Source organism: Lynx canadensis, chromosome A1, assembly GCF_007474595.2.
Source record: "Lynx canadensis isolate LIC74 chromosome A1, mLynCan4.pri.v2, whole genome shotgun sequence".
In the NCBI taxonomy this organism is placed as follows: Eukaryota; Metazoa; Chordata; class Mammalia; order Carnivora; family Felidae; genus Lynx; species Lynx canadensis.
In genome coordinates, this window is record NC_044303.2 from 234,184,016 (window position 1) to 234,206,020 (window position 22,005).

The 22,005-nt window shown below is 49.9% G+C and overlaps 1 protein-coding gene across 1 annotated transcript in view; it reads right to left on the reverse strand.

Moving 5' to 3' along the window:
• ADCY2 (adenylate cyclase 2) overlaps positions 1 to 22,005 on the reverse strand; it is a 404,823-nt gene that overhangs the window by 33,523 nt on the left and 349,295 nt on the right. Inside the window, 3 exon segments of the mRNA XM_030332755.1 lie at positions 1,327 to 1,485; positions 6,364 to 6,448; positions 18,299 to 18,468. Coding sequence (XP_030188615.1) covers positions 1,327 to 1,485; positions 6,364 to 6,448; positions 18,299 to 18,468 — 414 coding nt within the window.

A 22,005-nucleotide genomic window follows, 5' to 3' on the forward strand; every position in this document is an offset into this window, starting at 1 on the left:
CCGTGGCCAGCGGGTACACCGGCTGCTGAAGATGTACGGACTTCAGAGAAGAGCGGAAGAAACAGAAAGGTGGGCTCCACAGCCAACCAGACCTCCTGGCGGGACCCCAGGCGGCCTGCCGCACCCAGCACGCTTCCAGTAAGAGGAGGGGGCGATGCCCAGCCCCTCACCCCCTCCCTGGTGCTTTCTAGCCAACGTCAACATTAAATGTGCTATTTGGTGCTCACTCTGTGCTTATGATGCGAGTATTATTACTGCCCCCATTTTACAGATGAAGAAACTGAGGCACTTGAGAGCTTAGGTGCTGTGCTGAAGGCCACTTAGCCGTAACTGGCAGAGATGGGATGTGAACTCTTGAAAGCTTGCTCTGCGGTATTTTCTACTTCTTCTCTTACGATAGAAGGTTGGGGACTTTGAGACCTGGCAGGGACAACCACCAGGCAGTGGGCTCTGAGTCACTCCCTCTGGGGGCCCGGTCCAAGTGAAAATACACCCCCCCCCCCCCCGCAAAAATGTGCTACAGGAAAATACCGCTTCAGGCCTTGTCACTTGAGATAGTTTGTACTCTAGTGTCATCAAGGTTGACCTTCTCTGTGTCCGCGATGGCAAACACAGGCCTCTGCTCACAGTGAGAGCTCAGATACGTGTTTCTCACTGTAGACACATCTGCTGACTCACCGTAAGTTAGGAATATGAAAGAAATTTCACGATGTCTCATTTCATAAGCCGTTTCTACGCTAAAACGACACTCCCGTCTTTCCAATTCTAGTTAAATATCCGTTCCTTTAGACGCTCCAAGAAATCCCCATTTGCATCCTCAAGAGAGCAGACTTTGGTCTGTGACCTGATCTTGTATGGACAACTTCTAAACTCTGTCCATCTCCCATCTTTGAAATTCCAAGGCCCTCTACAGGCACTCAGGGAAGTTTCCAGCAATGAAACAGTGGACGTGTGGTATGCATGCCTTAATGGTGCCCCTTGATTCAGTGTCTGTGGTGTGCTGGTAAGGCAGGCGGCCCTTCACACCACGGAGAGGCCACTTTTGTGACTTGTTTGGAAGCCCAGGGCCTCACATGGCACCCTGAGAGTGTCACGTGATGGGGGAAGGAAAGCCAGGAATGATGAATCAACACTCAAGCTAACACGTTCGGAGGTGATTCGAACTCACTATTCCCAGTTGGCCCATCATTATCTTTGAAGAACAGACCAATTCAGGCCAACAGGACACCAGGAGCACTGAGGCGTTTGAAGGCTCCCAGGCCCCCCAGACCCCCCCAGCCGGGACCTCCTCGCCCTGCCCCTGCCCGCTGCCCCAGCGTGCCCCACCTCGTTCTTCAGGCTCCGGGCCAGGAAATGTTCGGCCACGTGCGCGGGCAGCACGTTCTCCAGCAGCACGCGGTTCAAGTTCTCCATGGTTTCTATCTCCTCCCGCTCTTTTTTGAACTTGTTCTTCCACAAGAAGTCTAACCTACAGTAATATTCATTCTGTTACAAGAGGACACAGAGGTAAAGAACCAATAGGCATCTCGTCCTGCCAGAGAGCGGAGGTTTTAAAGAGAAAATAAAAAGAACAAAAACAAAACTGAAAACAGAACCCCCACACAGAACTGCCACCCACCCTATGGAGCCCGCTGCTCCCCACAAATGTCTGTCACCCGACCCCTCACCCGGATCTGCAAAGAAGCAGGTGCGGGAAAGCACCAGCCTCAGGAACAGGGAAACAGGCATGTAAGTGACATGGGCGCTTCTGGCCAAGTTATGTTAATAAAAGGTGCCTTGAATTATCTTTTGAGAGGAGGCATAATAGAACATAAACAATGAAAAAATGAAAAACGGGAAATACATTAGTAGAAAGAGGGCACTGTTTGGTAATTTGCATTCAAAAAATAATCGTGCTCAGGCATGGCACTTTGCCTGTATTATCTAGAAATCAGTTTTCCCCTACCACAAATTCTGTAATTAGGAATTCATTGAAAATTTTGTACTTTTTCATCTGGGATTGCATTGTCCTAAGAGAATGACATTCTGTTTACCCAAACGTTCGTTCTGGTATCATTTAATTAAGACGGTGCCTGCTGCTAGAAACACGCATTCGTGCTTTATGATGTCGCACAATTTAATGGTTTCTTAAAACAGTTTCTTAAAAACTGCTTTAATTGACATTGTAGAAACAGAGAGGCCTGTTTACTGGCCAAGGTGTCTTTGATTTTGGCATCACGTTGGGTCTCCTGTGATGTCAAGAATTTACTATGGTGGAACAGCCCTTGAAAGAATCTTCCTGTAACAGAAGGGCCTAATGGACGAGGCGTATTTCAGCACAGAGACTAACTTCCTGATGAAAACATGCAAAGAAGAAATAAATGCTGCAAGTCTGTTTGTTTTATTGGTTTGGCTATTTATACTGATGCAGTACACGGGCACACACATACACACGTGTGCACACACAAGTGCACACACGTGTGCACAGTGCACAAGCGTGCACGCATGTGTCCACACATACAGGCACACACATACACCTGCATGCACACACATGCACACACGTGCGCGCACACACACGTATGTGCACACAGAGCCTCTTACACACACACAAGTGCACACGTGCATGCACACACATACACTCGCATGTGCACACACACTCACACACACACAGCCTCTTATGCACAGATGGCAACTTAAAAAAAATCACATTTTGGAACCTGAAAGACAATGACCATTCATCAAGGAGACTCGATTCAAGCCATGTGCGATATGCTCAAAAATTGTTCCTCCTCCTCCTCCTCCGGTGTGAAATTTATTTTTACTTCATATAGAGACATTTTTTAAAAAGATTTCAGAAGAGGTATTCTTAATGTTTGTTTATATTAAATTTTTTACATTAACGCCAAATCTGCCACATTCTGTAACCTACAGAAATCATACTCTGCCCTTGCTGGAAAAGGGCTCCCACTTGGACAACTGATTATTCGGGTTTTGGGGGCTCCACCAGTGGTGTGGCCGGTTTTAAACTCAAAGACTACTCAGCAGTCCATGACGGTGGCATCAGGAAGCCACGGATACACCCTCGAGACGGACAAAGTGAAACGAGGAGAAGTGGCACAGGGCAGGCAGCAAGCCCAGCGCGTGGGTCTGGCGGGGCTTCCGTGAGCCGTACTAGAGGTGGCTCAGGTCGCCTGAGTGATGCCACCGCCTCACAGGAAACACCTGGTAAGGCTCCCACTAAAGGAATCGGAGCACTCTGGGACCATCTCCACTGGCCTGAAAGTGACATTTTGCCAAGTCTGTGCATCCCACCTCCCCAGTGCCGTCTGCCGCAGGACCCTCTCCTGAAGGACAAGCTCATTGGAAACTCATGGGGAGGCCCCCAAAGGAAGACCGAGGTTTCCATCCCAAGCCAGTCGAATGGATCCAGTGGTGTCCCCCAGAAAGACAGTTCCAAGTCCTCACCTGCAATATGACTGTGACCTTCTCTGGAAATAGGCTCTGCAGGTGTAATTGACTTAAGGACCTCAGGAGGAGATCCTGCTGCATTTAGGGTGGCCCGTGAGCCCAGTGACTATGTCCTTCTAAGAGAAAGAGGGGGATCTGACACAGACACGCAGGGGAGGCCATGTGGAGGATGCGGCGGCGGAGGGTCAGGGGAAGACACTGCCCCCGAGACTCTGGGTGGCACTTCAAGTAAACCTGCTGAACCTCCGTCCCTACACCCTCACCCATCTCGCCGAGTCCGTCTGGGGCTACTCGCCAGTACGCAGAGGGGCAGATTCGCTCTTCATCTGCTCTGGCAATGGCGAGAGGGGACAGGGAGAGCCCGGAAGAGGCACCCAGGCCATCTCTGGGAGCCTCACTGTTGTGTTTCACACCCAACACGGCCTCGAGGGCAGTTCTTATTCATGCAGTTCTGCAAACAAGCCGGGGAACCGGAGGGGCTGACCTCTTTCTACACGGACAGGGGTGTGGGCAGCGTGTGATTCCCCACACTCCCAGGTTCTGATCTGAAGCCTCGCACACGGTGACCTCAGCCTACCTCTCGGGCCACCAGGCCACCACCTGTCTGGATCCACGTCCTGACAAGCCCACCTAGAATGCAGACCCTCAATGGCAGCGTGTGGTCATTTAAACTCGGGACAAGTACAGAGAATCTTCCGCTTTCAAAAGAGGCCCTTAAGCTCAGGCTGGCATCCCTGTCACAGTCTGTATTTCAGCACAGAGAGTAGTACCACGCACAGCTCTTGTCCGGGACACGGGCTATGGTTTCAGGAAGGTCTCTTAGATTCCCAGAACAATATTTAGCATGCTAACTTGCTCAGAGAGCAAACACATCACTGTCGTTTCAAAAACCATGGTCATGGGCCTGGGGAGTCATCGGGACAAATGACAACGAAAATAAGTGGCAAAATGTCCGTCCCGTTGCTTAAATAAACCACCTCGGGCATAAGTAGCCCTGAGGCCATGCACATTTATGAAACTTAAAAACCTTATTTTAAACATCGGACATTTGTTTATGACATACTTGTATTTTTAGAAGAGTATGTAGAAGCACTGTGTCACAGGCTTCGAACTTCTTGTTAGCCCAACAGACTTGGGACCTTAGTAGATCGCTGACTGAATGATCCCGGCCCACCCTGGCACATTCTCGGTGCGAGGTGTCAAAGAATGATCGTCACACCATCACTCCTGTAGGGAGCAGTGACTCTAAGGATAGACAGTACTTATTGTCACAGTAGTGACAATAAAAGAACTGAATGCGTGTAAGACTGGAGTCATCCCTATTGTGTTAAATTAATGCCCGGCCATAATACTGAACACTTCTTATTGTTCATCTTATGCCAAAGAGTAACAGGTCAAGGGGCAGCCGCTGGATGTGACATCTACGTAGAGGCACGTTTATCATCTCAGCGATCAATAAAGAGTTGGGAGAATTCAGTTTGATTCTTGGTCCTTAAGATACACTGCTGTGAAGCAATCTGGTGACTACAGTAGGAGAAAGCGCAGACGGGACATCCTTGGGACGAAATGGAGGAACAGGGGACCCCACAGAGGGGGCGGCCATGTTTCCGGAGGAATGATCAGCCAGGGGATATTACGCAAGGAAGCCCATTTCGTTCCCATTTTTCACTTCTAATAGGGTTTCCTGAGAGTGGACATGCCTTTTCTCTGAGTGAGAACAGAAAGCAGGTCGACGGAGGAGAAAGCCAGGTGGCAGGAAACAAATGGAACCAGGAGGAAAGAACAGGACACGGTTCAGTGGGTTCATCGGAACGTGCAGACTGTCAAAGCTACAAGCCAAAGGATGCAGAACGAAGCTGTGCCGGGGATGGAGGTGGGGAGGGACGGAAGGGAGACAGGGGTCTTCTAGAGCTCTGCGTCAGGACAACAATTCAGCTCCTGGGAGACTGGGGTGGGAGGCACTGTAGCTCTCAGGGAAGCATGCCGTGGGTGCTCCGTGGAAGAGGACAGCGTTTCCAGGCCACTCGACTGGCAGCCGCAGATCCGGCCTCTGCTCTGACTGTGTGACTGTTAACAACTTGCTACGGTTTAACTGTTTAGTGCTGTGTCGATGATTAAATTGGCTTTGCATCTTAGTTGGTTATTTCTCTATATATCGTTCCTTTGTTTTACATCATCCATCAAAGAATTCCAAGCAAACTTTGGTGAAGGCAGAGTGCCTGGCATGCAATGAGTCTATATCCTTTGGGCAATCGTGCTCGTGTGCAGCTAGAGAAAGAATATCGTCCTTGAAAATCCTGCACCCACAGCCTCTCCTTGGAGACCAGAAGGAGTGGGGAGTGCAAGGAGGCAGTTTCATTCTCATGACAAAATACAATTTTTGAACAGAGGACCGTATTTCTAGGAATGATTTCAGGTGACGTCAAAGGTATTCATACCCACTTCTAAGAAAAAGAAACAGGCCATCCATTCTGAAATGCAAATAAAATCCCAGACGAGGGGACAGTTTTACAAATAGCGTCAGCTATGGAGGGATCACCTTTGTAGGCTTACAAAACCTACAACGTTATTTTGAGATTTACCAGGAAATGGATTCCCATCTCTACCATTCACCAAGTTTGCCTCTTGCAGAAAAAAAAAAAAAAAAAAAAAAAAAAAAAAAATGAGGGACCTCTGTCCTTTTGTCTATACTTACGCACGCACACACACGTTTCTCTCTGGTGATAAAATGACTGTGACACATCAGCATTTGTTCGCATGAAAGCAGCTACGGTGCACATCAGCAAAGTATTTTCATTATTATTACTGAATAGACTCTGTTGTTTCTTTTTTTGAATTGAGGTAGAGTCAACGTACGAGCAACGTATTATTAACACGGAACTTGGGGGAAGTTATGTGAAAAAGCAGATGTCTTACCTGTCTACCCAGAACAAGCAGTGTGATGAAAAATATAAAGAGAGACACTGAGCCCATGGTCTTCAGGTCTTTCCAAATGCCTGGTCTATTAGAGAACAAACAGACAGACAGACAAAAACAATACAAAACAACATACATACGGCACTTAGAATTTGTATATCAACCAACTTGAGAACCTCCACTGCATGTTCTAGTCCAGCCAAACACACACCTTTCAAATACATCTCCAAGCCCAGATTGCAGCAAAACAAAATAATCCCTATTTTGAAAGCTCAGTAAAAGATCCTTCCAAATTAACATAGATGTGTTACTTTCTACCAAACTCTAACAAACATAAAAGAACAGAGGAACGTGCATCGTAGTATTTTCTTTACACTTCTGAGATCCCTATGGATAATCTGACATTGGATACCGACTTTTGAAGTTACCACTCTCAGAAAGAGACCGTCTTCTAGAAATTAATCGTGGGAGGGAGAAAAACGAAGCAGGGAACTTCATTCCACCAGCTACCCTCACCTGCAAATTATATAGTTGCTCATAACTTCTTTGGTAGGCGCTCGGTCTTATGTTCTCTTTTGTATGGGTTTGTACCACAGATGGCAATTCTTGGTCCACTGCCCCGTTTCTTCTCGGGTCCAGGTAGACGTCAGTCATCAATCCCCGTCCGTGTCCTCACCACAACATTCCAGAAAACCATCACCCCGCATATGGGGTTGGCATGCGTGGCGGGCATGGGATGCCCAGACATTTTACTCAACTGTCACTCCGGGTGTTTCTGTGAGAGTGTTTTTTGGATGAGGTTCACATTTGAAGCAGTGAGCTGAGTGAAGCCCTGAGTAATTCGGGTCGGCCTCATCCAATCAGCTGAAGGCTTAACTAGAAGAAAGTGCTGACCTGCCCCTGAGTGAGACAGAATTCTCTCTTGCCCGACTGCCTCTGATCTGAAACACTGGCTCTTCCTGGCTCTACAGAAGCTTCTGGCCCTCAGGCTCCAACTGGGACATTCGCCATGCAGATTTTGGACTCGTCAGCCTCCATAGCCACGGGAGCCAGTTCCTTATGATAAACCTCTTGCCTGATATACGTATATTACATATTTCATATACCAATATCCTTCTGGTGCCGTTTCTCTGGAGAACCCTGGCTAATCCAGCAGGGAAGGAGCTATCTCCTGTCATCCCCAGGGAGTCCCGCCTAGCAGACAGATGACCATCTCCCACACGTGATAGGACTTAAAAAGCTGATTATGGATGGAGACATACCACATAAGCAGCATAGGTCATGTTTAATTAAATTAAGTAAGCACCAGGCCATCACCTTCTGCTTGTGGGTTGAGCTTGCTTTAAGATTTTCCCATCTCTCTACAGACGGTTCAAGGAATGAACCCTCTGATGACATGTGAGGAATCCACATGGTAGCAAAAGAGCTCAGGTGGGCTTTGGAGGAAGACAACCCAGGTCGGACTGGAGTGTCCCTCCCTCCCCTGCCCTGTTGATTTGTGGCACGTAGGACTGACCCCTCCAAACCTCACTCTTACCATCAGCCAGAGCGGGTAACGATACCCATCTCCCAGGCTGTTTTGGTCACTATGCCAACCACTGATAACGTGGCACAGAGCCTGACGCGTGGGAGGCTCTTCATAAGTGGCACCCATGAGTTTTAGTGAGGGTCGGGGCTAGAGAGGTCGTGAAAAAGGTAAGAAAATGGAGGTTGGTGAATTATCATTAACAGAAGGCAAGATCCAAGTGCAAGGGAGACCTCGATTCCTTGCAGACAGGAAGAGGCAGATAGCCAGTCTCGGGGGTCGAAGGGCTCAGGACCTCAGAGAACTCTCCAGAAAGGCCGGGCTTGCATGAGGGGCTCGTTCCTCCTTGCTGAACCGGCTGGGCTGCAGGCAGGTGAGCTCGTCGGCCGTAAGGCGTAAGGCTGTCGCCGGTTTCTCCAGTAAACAGGAAGGTGCCACATCCCTGTTTCCCCAGAACGGATCCTAAGAAATGAAGTTGCTCCTTCACGAGCCTGTGACAGCTGTGTCTAAAAGCGCAGCTGCAGTGGCTGAGGAGAGCAGATGTTTATCAACAACGTCGGCTGCAATGAATATTAAACCCTTATTTTTCTATATTGACTCTAGTGACACCATTTTGCCAGTTAGCAAAAGCGGTACAACGCAGCGAGCGTTCTCAGATGTGCGGGTGGGTTTTAAATGTTCGTGTTGCTTCGCAAACCTTCCATTCTTTTATAATTCTAGGGGTCTGAGGACCCCTGCCCCAACCCTGTTTCACGTAAGGTCATGTTGTGAGGTAGCGGAGGTTAGGACTTCACCCCGCCCCCGGAACTCCCAAACAAAGAGTCAAACGTTAACTCCTGGGGACGGACCTTGCTGCAAGTTCATCCATGCGGCCAATCGGAACTCAGGTCCCCCCTTGCATGCCCGGCTAAGGGACCAGATGTCCCAACCATGCAGAGCCAGCTCAGGTCCCTCTCAGGGATGGAAACGGGGAGGCAGGGGCCTCGGTATGCAGTCTGGGGCCTGGCTGGGTTTCCAGTTAATCACACAGAAAATACAGGCAAGCGATCCTACCTGGGACTCCTCACGTGAATGCATGTGAACATTGGTTTAGGGGGTAGAAATGCTCTGCTCCACCGTCTCCCAGATCTGGAGCCTTAGTGGGGAAGAGCGATGGGAGGGGTGGGGGCCTCGAGGGAGAAGGACGAGGGGAGACGAGACAAGTGGTTGCTGGATGGGACTGAATGGGCCTCAGAAGTAGCAAGACGCATCAGCATGTAGAACAGACCTGTGGGCACACGAATGCCTTTCTCCCTCCTGACCCTCTCTGCCACCCAAGAAGGACTGCACGGTGCTTTCATGGATTTCATTGAGGCTCCTCGAAAACGTCTTTTATTCATCCAGCCAAAAAGAATGGCTGATTCCTACAGGAGCCCTTGTCTCCCGTGTGGACCGTGCACGGGTGAGTGCCATATGGCTCCCGCAGCTTGAATGAGAAATCTGTCCATCCACAGATGCATTCTTGGGTTACCTTGCTCTTTGTGTGCATGTGGGAGAGGCTGGGAGGAAGGGGGGTGTGTAGCACGGAGGGAGCATTCGGAATAGGTAGAATGGAACCCCGGGAGCTAGTCCAGTCCATTGTGTTGATCATCACGTTCCATCAGGTTCCTAGAGCTTCTAAACACAAGGTACTGTAAGCTGGGTGGCTCAAAACAATGGAAGTTGATCGCTTCACAGTTCTGGAAGCCAGATGTCTGTCTGCAGTCAAGGCGTTGGCAGGACAGCGCTCCCTCTGAAGCCCACAGGGACGTCCTTCCTCGCCTCATTCTGGTGCTCGCCAATCCCTGGTGTTCCTTGGCTCACCACCGCATCATTTCAACGTCTGCCTCCACCAACAAATGACGTTCTCTCAATGAGTCTGTGTCTTCACACGGTCATATTAAAAAAAAGATTTTTTTTAATGTTCACTTTTGAGATAGAGACAGAGCATGAGTTGGGAAGGGGCAGAGAGAGGGGGAGACACAGAATCCGAAGCAGGATCCAGGCTCCGAGCTGTCAGCATGGAGCCCGACGCGGGGCTCAAACCCACAAACCGCAAGATCATGACACGAGCCAGAGTCAGATGCTTAACCGACTGAGCCATCAAGGTGGCCATCTTCTTATAAGGACACCAGCCATGCTGGATTAGGGCCCATCCCACTCCAGTAGGACTTCATTCAACGAAATAATCTGCAACAACCCTACTCCAAGTAAGGTCAGGTTGTGAGGTGGCCGAGGTTAGGACTTCACCATGTCTTCTTTGAGGGACGCAATTCCACCTATAACCATCGTGTTGGTCATTTATGTAAAAATGGCAGCTGGCTGGGTGGGAGGCCTCCTTCTCTCTCTCTGTTCTTTAAGTATTAAGGTCGCAATCCACTCTGGACTTGCCCTTGTCCCGCTGGGCTATCCCAGAGTGATGAGGTAGGGGTCACAGCGCTGACAGAACTGAGAAAGTTTCTAACTCAGGGACAGTTCTAGCAAAAATGTGACAGGATATGGTTCCTTTCACACCTAAAAACTGGACCCTGGAGACTCAGATGCCCAAACGAGCCTGGGGCCACACACTAATTTACAGCTGGCCCTCACCCTGAGGCTGTTAATGGAGCGATCATTCTGGCCCTCAAGTTTTCAGAGGACAAAAGAACAAAGAACCCTAAAAAATTGGATGAGGAATTGCCTGGTGGACCAGCTCTAACCTAAAGGCCAACGGTTCAGGTGAGGTACAAAGGACATTCTTCAATCTCAGGAGAGAGAGCAGTCCAGGCAGGGAGACTTAACCATGATCTCCCATTTAAAATCTTTATGTTTCCCTAGCGGAAACAGGCCTCTATTATCTTAAGAAGAAAAGTGCCTAAAGGAACTCAGGATTATAGGGTAGTTCTATTTTAAACTTCCAGGTAGTTCCAGAGCGGCTGCACCAGTTTGCATTCCCACCAACAGTGCCTGAGGGTTGCCCTTTTTCCACATCCTCACCAACACCTGTTGTTTCTTTAAAAACAAAAAAACAAAAAAAAACGTGTTTTAAAAATATTTATTTATTTATTTTGAGAGGGAGGGAGAGAGTGCACATACCCACAAGCAGGGGAGAGGAGGGAGACAGAGAGGGAGAAAGAATCCTGAGTAGGCTTCATGCTGTCAGCGCAAAGTCCGACGTGGGGCTCGATCTCACGAACAGTCAGATCGCGACCTGAGCCGAAACCACGGGTCGGTCGTTTAACCCACGGGGCCACCCAGGCGCCCCTGGTGCTGACGTTTTTCACTCCTGCAGCCAGGCTTGCCTTTTGGGTGGACAATTCAGTCCATCTGCACCGAGAGTAGTGTTGGTTGGCAAGGACTTACTCATGCCCCCTCACCAAGGGTTCTCCGGTTGTTCGCTACTTCCTCTGCTCCTTTCTTCTTCGAGGTTTTCTGTTCCTTGAAGGTTTGCACGGCTCTCTTCACACCCGAAAGGGCAGTCCCCTCCTGGAGTCCTTATGAACGGCCGCTGGGACAGAAACAGCTTGGGGCTTCCTGAGACTGGCTGTGGTCATGGCTGCTGCACGACCCTTGCCCCCTCCCGTGGCCCAGTTCTCAAGCTGCGAGCCATCTCTCCGCCTGGCCGTGCCCCGGCAAGAGTACTGACGGCCTCCTTCGGTTTGCTCTGACAAATCTTGCTCAAGTTCGAGTCTGTCGTCTGTCTCTCCCTGGTCCTCAGATCCGCACCGGCTTTCTGCCCAAGTTGGCAGTCTCTTCCACCACTGGGAGCGCGGGCGGGGAGCCGGCTGCGGGGTCGGAGCGCGAGGGCGGTGCGTGGAGCCCAGCGGGGAGCCCATGGGCCCGCTGCGGAGGGTCCACAGGCGAGGTGTTCCCAGTGTCCCCCCGGCGGGCTTCCCGACGGATGCCTCAATGCAGCTAGTGGGATCTGCATCTCCGTCGGGCCCGTCGAGAGTCCCTGTCCGTCCCCCGCCCGGCCGCTCACCGTCCCTGTCACGCAGCTCAGGACTCAGCACCGTGCACGGGGCCAGGAGGGAGCCTCCCTGGCAGCATCTGGCACGGCGGCAGCAGTGGGGGCTTGCTCGCATGGGCCTCGGCTGTGCCACCCTGGGGGAGGCGGGCAGTAGAGTCAGGCCGGTCCTCTTAGCTACTTCAGTGCATTCAGACTTGCAAGGTTTTCCCAGAAGCGTGCTGGGACTTCTGCTCTGGAAACCGGACTCGCACAAAGGCTCCGTCGTCTGTGGGTGACTGGCCGAGTGGTCTCCAGGGGCTCCCGGACCACGTCCCAGAGGGGCTTGAGCTGGTTCACGGCCACGGCGGCGTGAACGCCTGGGGTCCGTACGCCTATCATGTGACGCGTGGGGGCATGAGATGCCTCTCGGACCCTTTGGCATATGCTGCTGAATCCCTCAGCTCCTACAAGGGCACTTTTGTCCCTGCACAGACGCCAAATCACTGTTACAGAGGTTGGGGGAGGGGCCAAGACGAGAAACACGTTGTTGTGCCGTGATGCTGGAGTCACCTGTCTCCTGCTCTCTCCTTTTCTAGGCGTGCGGCATGAACTTAACCCCGACAGACAAGTCTCCCGCGAGCCTTCCCGTGAGACACGATCTTCTCAGAGAGACTTTGTGATATTCTTGACGGTAGAAACTGTACTTTCTTCGTCTCCATGCGCTCAGGCTCCAGCAGTGAGGCCCGGCATAGAGCGGGTGTTCAATAGAAGTGTGTTTTAAAAACACCTGAGTGAGGGGACACATAATCGTGCTGGTTTGAAACCCCAGGGGCCTCCTTTCTAGACACTCTTTCCTCTCTTGGCTGCACACGGATCCCCTGGAACCCGCAGCAGTCCTCCAGGGCGGGTGGCCCAATGTCACCCAAGGACACAGGGCCCCGAGCCTATGCTTTCTCAGAGCATCTTTTTTTAAGGTTATTTATTTATTTTGACAGAGACAACGTGCAAGGAGGGGAGGGGCAGAGACACAGAGGAAGAGCGAGAATCCCAAGCAGGCTCCACGCTGTCGGAACAGAGCCCAACACAGGACTCCATCCCATGGACCGAGAGATCGTGACCTGAGTCGAAATCAAGTCGGTCGCTCAACTGGCTGAGCCACCCAGGCACCCCGGCCTTTTTTTTTTTTTTTTTTTAAGTTTTTCTCATTGTATTATTCATAAATGCCAAGCAAGACATTCTGGGGCTGGAAGAGCCTACCACACTAAGGCACAAGCTCTTGCCGGGAAATGAGCCCAGGGGACAGCTGCGGGTGAGGAGAGAGGACAGAGGCGGGGCTGAGAGCGGCGCTGGCCCTCTGCTATGGATGTGATAATGCACTTGACGAATGTGGTCGTGGTTTCGCTCCGTAACGGTGATTGTAGGCGGGAGGCGACTGGCCGATCAGTGTAGTGAGACGCAGGGCTGTGCGTGGCCTTAGCATCAGAGGCTGACGGAGTGATGATTAAGATGCATTCCGCACAGTGTCTGGGCACAGGCTCCGGGAAATCTCCTCCCCGCCCCCCACTCCAAAATCAAACAGAACAGCCTAAAAATCAAGTACTCTCTCTCCTGCAGGTGGATCCACCTCCCAGGGCATTTTCTTTTCTAGATTAAATAACACAGTAGCTCACTGGTGGTTGCTTTTTCTAGAAGAAAGAAGAGAAACTTTGGTGGAACTGAGTAGCCCTCAGACGACTTGCTTTTACGTCGGGCAGCTCGGACGACCCACCACCAGCTTCTCTGACCCCCCAACCCACTGCGGAGGGCGGGGGGGGGGGGCGGTTCCAGCCACGCAGAAACGTGTGTTTCTTACTTTCTGGAGATACAGAGAGGGGAAACTGGGCAGGGGACGAGAAACTGAGATGTTAACTTCGAAAGTAATTTCAAAACTTTTCAACATTACCTTGGATACGTGATGGGTTAGAATGTAAATCTGGAATACATTTTTAATTTAAAAGAGGAGACCTGAGAGGAATTTCAGGTGCTTGGGGACACCCCCAGACCCTCGACCACAGGGCGGACGTGCGGTGCCGTCCTGCCTTTCTGCTGATCGTGATTAATGCTGCAGTGATCTCACCCTCGGCTGATCCCAAGTTGGGACACTGTCAAAATCTGTCACGTCATCATCTCGAATTCTGTGTCTTGAATGAGACACAGGAAAAACAGAGAAAGCGGAACAACGTCACACTGAAGGTGCTCAACGCATAGCTCCCGGTGACATGTGTCTGAGTATCTCCATCACCACGCTTGACGCAGAACTTTAAGGAAGTTAAAATTATGCAGACATTTCTATCAACAACAATCCAGAGCTTGCGGACGAGGCTGGACACTGGGCATCGCTGCTTACTTACACGCCTTACGTATACGCTGTCCACAAAGGATTTGTCGTATTCGGCTAAGCGCCCAAACAGAGCTGGTTCCTTGTTATCCACCCCACCACGCACCGTCCTGTTCAAGCTCCCCACCCCTGCATTTTCAGAATTAAACGCACGTCTCCTATATTCAGGTGGATTAGCATAATGGCCGGGTCCATAGGAAACGATAACACTCATCCCTTGAGACTTTTCAGTTCTTCAAGAAAAAAACTCCCAGGAAAAATCTGACAGTGTCTTGCGGACTCTGTGGCAAGACCTTGACAAGGGAAGGGAAAGTGTCTTAACAACAAGAACATCTTGCAGCAACATCAACGCTCATCAGCATCACCGTCACTGCCAAGAGCACTTGGTGTCCTCCGTGGTGCCGGCCGAGGGCTCTGGGAGACAGCGTCACGGGTAGGAACCGGAATGGCCACTGACTGGTTCAGCAAAACATCCTGTACTCACGGAAAAACGGGGGATGTCGTAAATGCCAGAGAATTAGGAAACGGCTTCTCCTGGACCTTCTGAATACCAGAAACACCCGGGCTTCTTCCACCATGACGTGACTTCCCAGAATCGCATAAGAGCAGGTAATGGTAAGTACTGGGGCATCGCTGGCCTCTGTTTAATGAACTTTCTGTGGCACACCCAAAGTAGTCTCTTTTCTTCTCCTTTAGAGTAGGCTTTCCACACTTGTGAATCTGTCGGAATATCTTTGATGTCACTTTCTGAATTATTCGTTGAGCTGGAGTTTTTCTGGTGCATACTTCTCCTGTTTTCTTCGCTAACCCTGTTGTAAAAACGTCCCTGTTGGCTTGTAACATCCTTTTGGCTTGTCCATTATCAATATCAAATTTGGTTCCGAAAAGGCCCCCGAAACATGGGTCACGGTGAACTCACATATAGGATGACAATACAGTCCAAATGTATATTCAGAAAGTGGCCTAACACTGCCTTATAAACAGAGATGCCCTCTCCAAACTTGCCCTTGAAACGTAAGAGTACAAACAAAAACCGATCCTGTTCCTGAAAAGACACATCTTCCATGAGCCTCTGTCTTCAGGGAAGCAGGTGAGGTGAGGCTTTTCATTACAGCCAGTATTTGGGCCTTTCTGGTTATTAAGAAGTCTACCTGTTGTTATTCATTTATCTAACAGATATTTTTTAGCACCTACTTACTAGAGGGCAGGCACAGTTACAGGCACTGTGGTTATCAGAGTGGTACTCGGTTCAGACCTGCTCCTTCCTCGATTCTAGAGTGTCTGTTACCTGCCTTAAGGAAAAGAGGACAGCAGATGACAGAGCCCCATCTGCTTCCTCTAGGGGAGACATTCCCCAGCTTTGCAGGGTGACAGGGCCTCTCGGTCTGCAGGAACACCCACGGTGAAAGCCACAAGTCTGGGGTAGGTCTGCTAGGAATGCTCGGTGTTGACAAGGGGTCCAGTCCAGGGGCCAAGGTGGGCCCCAAGGGCACTGACTATCACAGCAGAGCACACATTCCAGAAAGAAGACCAGGGCAAGGACCAGGAAACGAAGAGTGAAAAGGGAGACCAAGGATGCAAAGACCAGAAATAAGTCAGAAAAGGGACGGGGCCAAGCACATCTTCAGTGGCACGGATGAGCTCCGTCAGGACTGGGAGTGCGGTGTGGCACTCCTGGGAACCAGCTCCCTCCTTGAAGGGAGCCACTGGCTTTGGGATTTAGGGAGGTTCCATCTCCAGGTCCCGTCCCAGATCAGGGGGCTTTTGTTTTTCTGAGGATCCCAGTGTCTTAACAGAAAGGAGGTGTACCAGCGTCTACACCATTGAGGCGAAGGATGAGGAAACCTGGGTCAGGTGGTTGATGGGGAAACCTCTTGAATTCTCTCGAACAAAGAACACATAGGCATTGGTGGGTTTTGGCTCCGGGAGGGGTTTAGGGTTCTCTCCAACACACACTGAGGCTGAAGAAATCAGGAGGGAAATGGAGAGAGTCTTGGTCTTAGGAGTCTCTCGTTTGTTTGTTTGTTTTAATATGTTTAAAAAAGTTTATTTATTTTTGAGGGAGAGAGAGAGCCTGACGGGGGGCTCGATCTCAGGAATCAGATGCTTAACTGACCGAGGCACCTGGGGGCCCCTCATTTGGGATTAGTTTTAAACTGATATTGAGAAAATTTGTTGATTTCAAGGTATTCTGCTATCCTGCCAGGAACAGTCACCTTTTGGTGGAGGAATGCTTGGGGGGAGCTGGGGCAGCTCGTGCAGGACGCGGGTCTGGACAGGCCAGAACTGTATGGGCAGGAGGAGGACGGGGAGGCAGGTGCATCCCTCCTCCTGGCAGGACGCTGTCTTCCTTCGGAGTGGAGGCAGGTTCTGGAGGCTTCTCAGGGCAGCCCTCTCTGATTGTAAGGTTCTTATGAAGACACGACCAGGAGAATACACACAAAAGATCTTGAATGAAATGAAAGGGCTCGGGAAGTAAAAACTTTTCTTCAACCAAGTAACTCCTCTAGTGCTGCTCGGTTCTGACCTGAGATTGTGTGTCTGTCTCAGGTCCCCAGGAGTGATTCTCTCTCCATCAGAAAGCCGCTCTTCTAATTGCTTCTTTGTCTTCAGATGTGTCGCATATTCAGGAGCCTCAAACTTAATAAAGGGAAATTCAGTGACATTGTCTGCTGCACATAGAAATCGGTAACGCCACATTCACATAGGGATTTGAGGCAGGCTCCCTGGATGTGGCAGAGAAATATTTAAGCATGTTTGCTTGGTGACTCTGAGAACTTATTGGAAAATTAACTTCTGATTTCATTCTCCTCCTTGCTAAGGAATCATAAACCTTCCTTAATACCATTATGCATTTTTGCAACTCGACTACTCTTCAGCTTGATTACAGATTATTAAAGCTTCATGGTGTGGAAGACGATGGAAATTAAATTACGTGAAGAGAATGCACTGCCACTGTGTTTCTGAAAGTTCTTACTGGCAAGAAACGTGCACGCAGCGGGGGGCCCACTGTCCTTGACACTGAACCTCTGATGGAGAAGTAAGTGGCCATATGCGGTCAACACAAGCCATCTTTCTGGAGCCACACATCTAGGAAAATATTTAAGGCATTTATTTTATATTAAAAGAAATATATAGATATTTTACGGAGGATTATGCAACATGCCTACAGAAAAAAACCGGAAGCCTGGCGGGTCCAGAAGTAAACCCAACACTTGATGTAAAAGATTTTGCTATCAAGATGTGTGATGGAGAGCATCATAATGATTCCATTTTTTTTTTTCAAGCAGGGAACAGGTATTCTAAGCTTATGGAAGTAATCTGATGGTAGGAGACCTTTCATAAACCCAAAGAGGGGCTTGAGGACCACTTTCAATATTTCTGAACTCGGGACCCGATGCTTTCACATCATATCATCTGATCGTATCCAGGACCGGATTATATCACAGGTCTACCTCTTCCTGCAAATCAATCTCTTCATAGAACAGAGAATGGCCAGCTGCCAGTACCTCCTTCCACACCAGGGTATTTTAGGGAATCTCCCGTAAGATGTTGAAGTCTATAACTTGTGAATGTATCCACTTACTTTTCCGGTGTAGGTGGATTCCTCTGTTTTGAACTGGGGTCCACTCTGCCCCGCAGGGCACGTTTGGCAACGTCTGGAGACATTTTTTGTGGTCATGACTCGGGGCGGGTGGCTGTGAGTGGCATCTGGCGGGTAGGGGCCAGGGATGCCGCGACATACCCTATAATGCCGAGGGCAGTCCTCCCACCACCCGACACAACAGAAACTTACTCGCTCCGAAGTTTTATAATGCTGAGGAAGAGAAACCCTAGGTTATTGTTATCAATACAGTACAGATTGGGGCAGTAATCACCTCCCTAAACCTCCTAAAGGTACATGATACATATTGTATATAATCTATAGTGAAGACACACATCAATTTTCTGCACCACAATTTCAAAGAAAAGCCCACACAATGATTATCAATGGCAAGGATACCGCTAGTCTGTGTTTGCTCAACACACACTCACGTCATCAACGTCCCGTGAAACCACCGTGGAGAAGGAAGAGGGCGCAGGTTACCTCTCAAATAAGACCTGGCTGTAGTCGTCCAGGACGTGGGCGTGAGTGTGGAGAAGGATGGTGTTGTAGCCTACCAACGCCGCCATCATGATCAGCATTTTCAACTCGTAATTCACCCGCAGGAAAACCGAGCAGGAAATCAGTCCCAGAATGCAGCTGTAGATAAAGTACTGGAACAGGGAAATATATCAGATGAGCGTTTAGGATCTCTTCTGCGAAATGCTGGAATAGGAATTCACACTGGGGGTCACCACCAACCCCCAAGCTCACGCACGCAACTTCCGAACTGGCTGTGAAAAACAGATGCCCTTTTCTGTTTTCTGACCCCGGGGTACACGCCCGAAAATGTGTGCTTTAGAAAAGAATTACTCATTCCATGGCTTGCTGACCCAGTGAAGCATGCCCAATGAGAACAATCGTGCATATTGCCAATAGAAGTAATTCTTAACGATCTACACCGAAGGCAGGTCATGACTCGCAAATGTCATTTGCTTCTCGAAGATGAAAACAAGTGACTCTGTGCACAGGTATCGATTTTAAAAGCTATAGTACTTAGAATCTCTTTCGGCCTTTCAATTCTGAATTTATGAAGATATAAATCATTACCGGGAGTTCTGTTAAAAGCGTTAAGAAAGCCTCGGCATTTTATTAAAGGAGAAACTGCAGGTCCAAAGCAGAGAGGATTTGACAAACTAAAAGCTTTGGCCGGGGTGAGTCACAGAGTCCCTGGAAGTGGGCAGGGAACACGAGGGAATGGGAAGAGCTAGGCGTGTGGAAAAAAGCCAGCACGTTGCATCCCGTGTCGTCCCCAGGAAACAGTGACACGTGTGCCCTACCGTGGTGCTCCCTCGCCATTTGCCCTACGGGACATCATCGAGATGCGACAGCCCCAGCCAGTCTTGCTTTGCTCACTCATTAGCGGGGTCACCAGTGACCCAACCTGGTTGTGGAGCATGTCTCCATCTATAAAATGAGGGAAGAATGCCCTCTGTTTTCTTTTTTTTTTTTTGGATGTTTATTTATTTTGAGAGAGAGAGCAGAAGCGGGCGAGAGGCAGAGAGAGGGAGAGAGAGAATCCCAAGCAGGCTCCACACTGTCAGCGCAGAGCCCGATGTGGGCCTGATCCCACGAACCGTGAGATCACGACCAGAGCCGAAACCAAGAGTCAGACACCTAACCGACTGAGCCGCCCAGGTGCCCCTAATGTCCTCCTTTTAAGTCACTGAAAAGAACAAGCCAAGCTTGCGGCCCAGAGCCCTGCCAGCCAGGAGGGATGTGGTAAGTGGACACGGTCACCAGGCCCATGGGGCCTCTACCTGTGACACTGCCGTGTCTTCAGGAACCAGGGTTGGCGGCTACCGGCATTTCCGGAGCAGAAGCAGCGCTCAGTAAAGTTTCATGGTATAATGAAGCACAGATCCGACCGATGTTTGACAGACCTTGTCTTTAAAAACTAGCCCGGTCTGTCACTTCCATTATACGGAACAAGCCACGGAAGGCCAGCGATATTAGCTCATCCACCCTGCTCTTGGGGAAGAGAAGTCGAGAAGCCAGCCGCCCTGGTCACACAAAGCACTTCCTCCTCTGCGAGAGGGAGGCCTGGGAGCGAGGCGGCCACACAAGGGCTAATACAGATCCGCACTCACGAGGACTCAGACCTGGCATTTCAGCCTCCCAAGGAAGACCAGCCACCGCCCTGGATCACACAGCCACTGGGTCACCCTTTAGGAGGTGAAGCTTTCCTGAGCAAGGCGGCCTTACAGGTGGCAGCATTTTACGGGACACGGAGCGCTGTGAGCAGAATTTCTATGGCCAGATTACCTCCCCGAGGGGGCGTTCCCCACTAGGCTGACCCCACTCTCCCCGCAGCAGAGAATGGGGGGAGGAACAGAGGAAAGAAAGGTGTCCTGATAGGACTGTTCGGGCTGGCCGAGTGGAAACACAGAATCGAGGCAGGGAGACCTGGCTCAGTTTCCCCCAAAACAGGAGGCAGGGGAGGGGCGTGTGCTCCTAAACCAGCCCTGAGTTACATGGAGTTCTGCCACCATTCCCTTAGCCTGGTGACTAAGTCCCCAGCTCAGAGGGCAGGCGTGAGGGCTGAGGGCCAGGAGGCGCCTCAGGCCTGGGGACAGACACAGAACCCAGAGCAGGTAGCTCAGCAAATTCCCCAGGGAGGGCTGCTCGGGGACCGTGTACAGCAGCTTCACGGGGAGCCTCATCCCACCGAATCCGACAAGATAACAGGCTTGTGTGTCTCATGTCTCCTTGCGTTAGTTCACTTTTCTGCTATTTCACTGCTCATTTTGAAAGTTACCCTCCACGATGGGCTGGCAGTTTAAAAAAAACTAAACAAGTGAAAGCAGGAGCCTTCCCCACAAAGTCTGAGAGGCCCTGGTTTACAACCCAGTGGTCTTTCAGTCAGTAGTGGAGAGTAGTCTAGAACCGCTCCTCGAAGGCCATGACATTGCCTTGGGGGCCGGCTGTGGGGGAAGCTCTCAGTTCCAGACACGATGCTGCTAGTGAAATGATGCGGGAGACCTCAGGATGAACGTCGTCAACAAATGTGTCACTGTGAGTATCAGTGTGTGCACGTGCACCTGGTGGGGGGACACAGGGTCACACAGGATTTCTGTAGCACCCCTCCTTTGAAGTAAGTGCCAACACCTATACAAATACAGCCTATGGATTAACTTATTTTATTTTATTTTATTTTATTTTATTTTATTTTATTTTATTTTATGTTTTATTTATTTTCGAGACAGAGAGAGAAGGGGGGGGGGGGCGCCAACCGGGGAGAGGGCCGGAGAGAGGGAAACACAGAATCCGAAGCAGGATCCAGGCTCCGAGCCGTCGGCACAGAGCCCGACGCGGGGCTCGAACCCACGAACTGTGAGCTCATGACCTGAGCCAAGTCGGACGCTCAATGGACTGAGCCACCCAGTTGCCCCTAGTTTCACATTTTAAAATTCGTGCTTAGGCTTTTAAAAAGTTCTCCTATTTCAGGGGTATCTACTGAAAAACGTACGTCAATGGCAAGCGGCATTTAGTCATTTACTATTTACTTTCTAGACCGCCTGGAGGTCACGCACAATGTGGCCTGGGAGTTCATTAAAGGTAGGCTGGCAGCCTGCAGACAGAGGCAGGGGGGCGTGTGAACGAGGGGGATAACCTGAGAGGGTCAGGCCAGGGGTTCTGGAGATCGGCTGTCTCCACCACATAAGGAAGCCGCCAGGGAGAACACCCACCAACTGGGCAAGAGTCCTGGCGGCAGGTTCCCGAACGGACTTCCATTAGGATGTAATTACTACTGACCTGATTTCCGCATAGTTTCGATGTAGTTGATATGTTATTAGTTAATGTGTATATTATTTATTCATATTGAAAATCATTACTATTACTTTAATTACTAAATATCATTTGTTAATATCCATTAAGATTAGGTGAACAGAGTTAAAATTAGTTAATATGGTTATTAACATGTTTGATATAGCTAACTGATGAAATCAATTTGCATTTTTTTTTCAATTTGCATTTTTGCGCCAAGGGAACAGCGGCTATTATCTTGGATAATTCACTTAGGTCTCTTTGGCCTCAGTTTCCTCACACGGAAAATGAGAATTCCAGTAATAGCAAACTCACAGGGAAGCTTTTCAGATATAATGATATAAATACAGATATAGTATGAACTGCCTCCATGGCAAAAATCC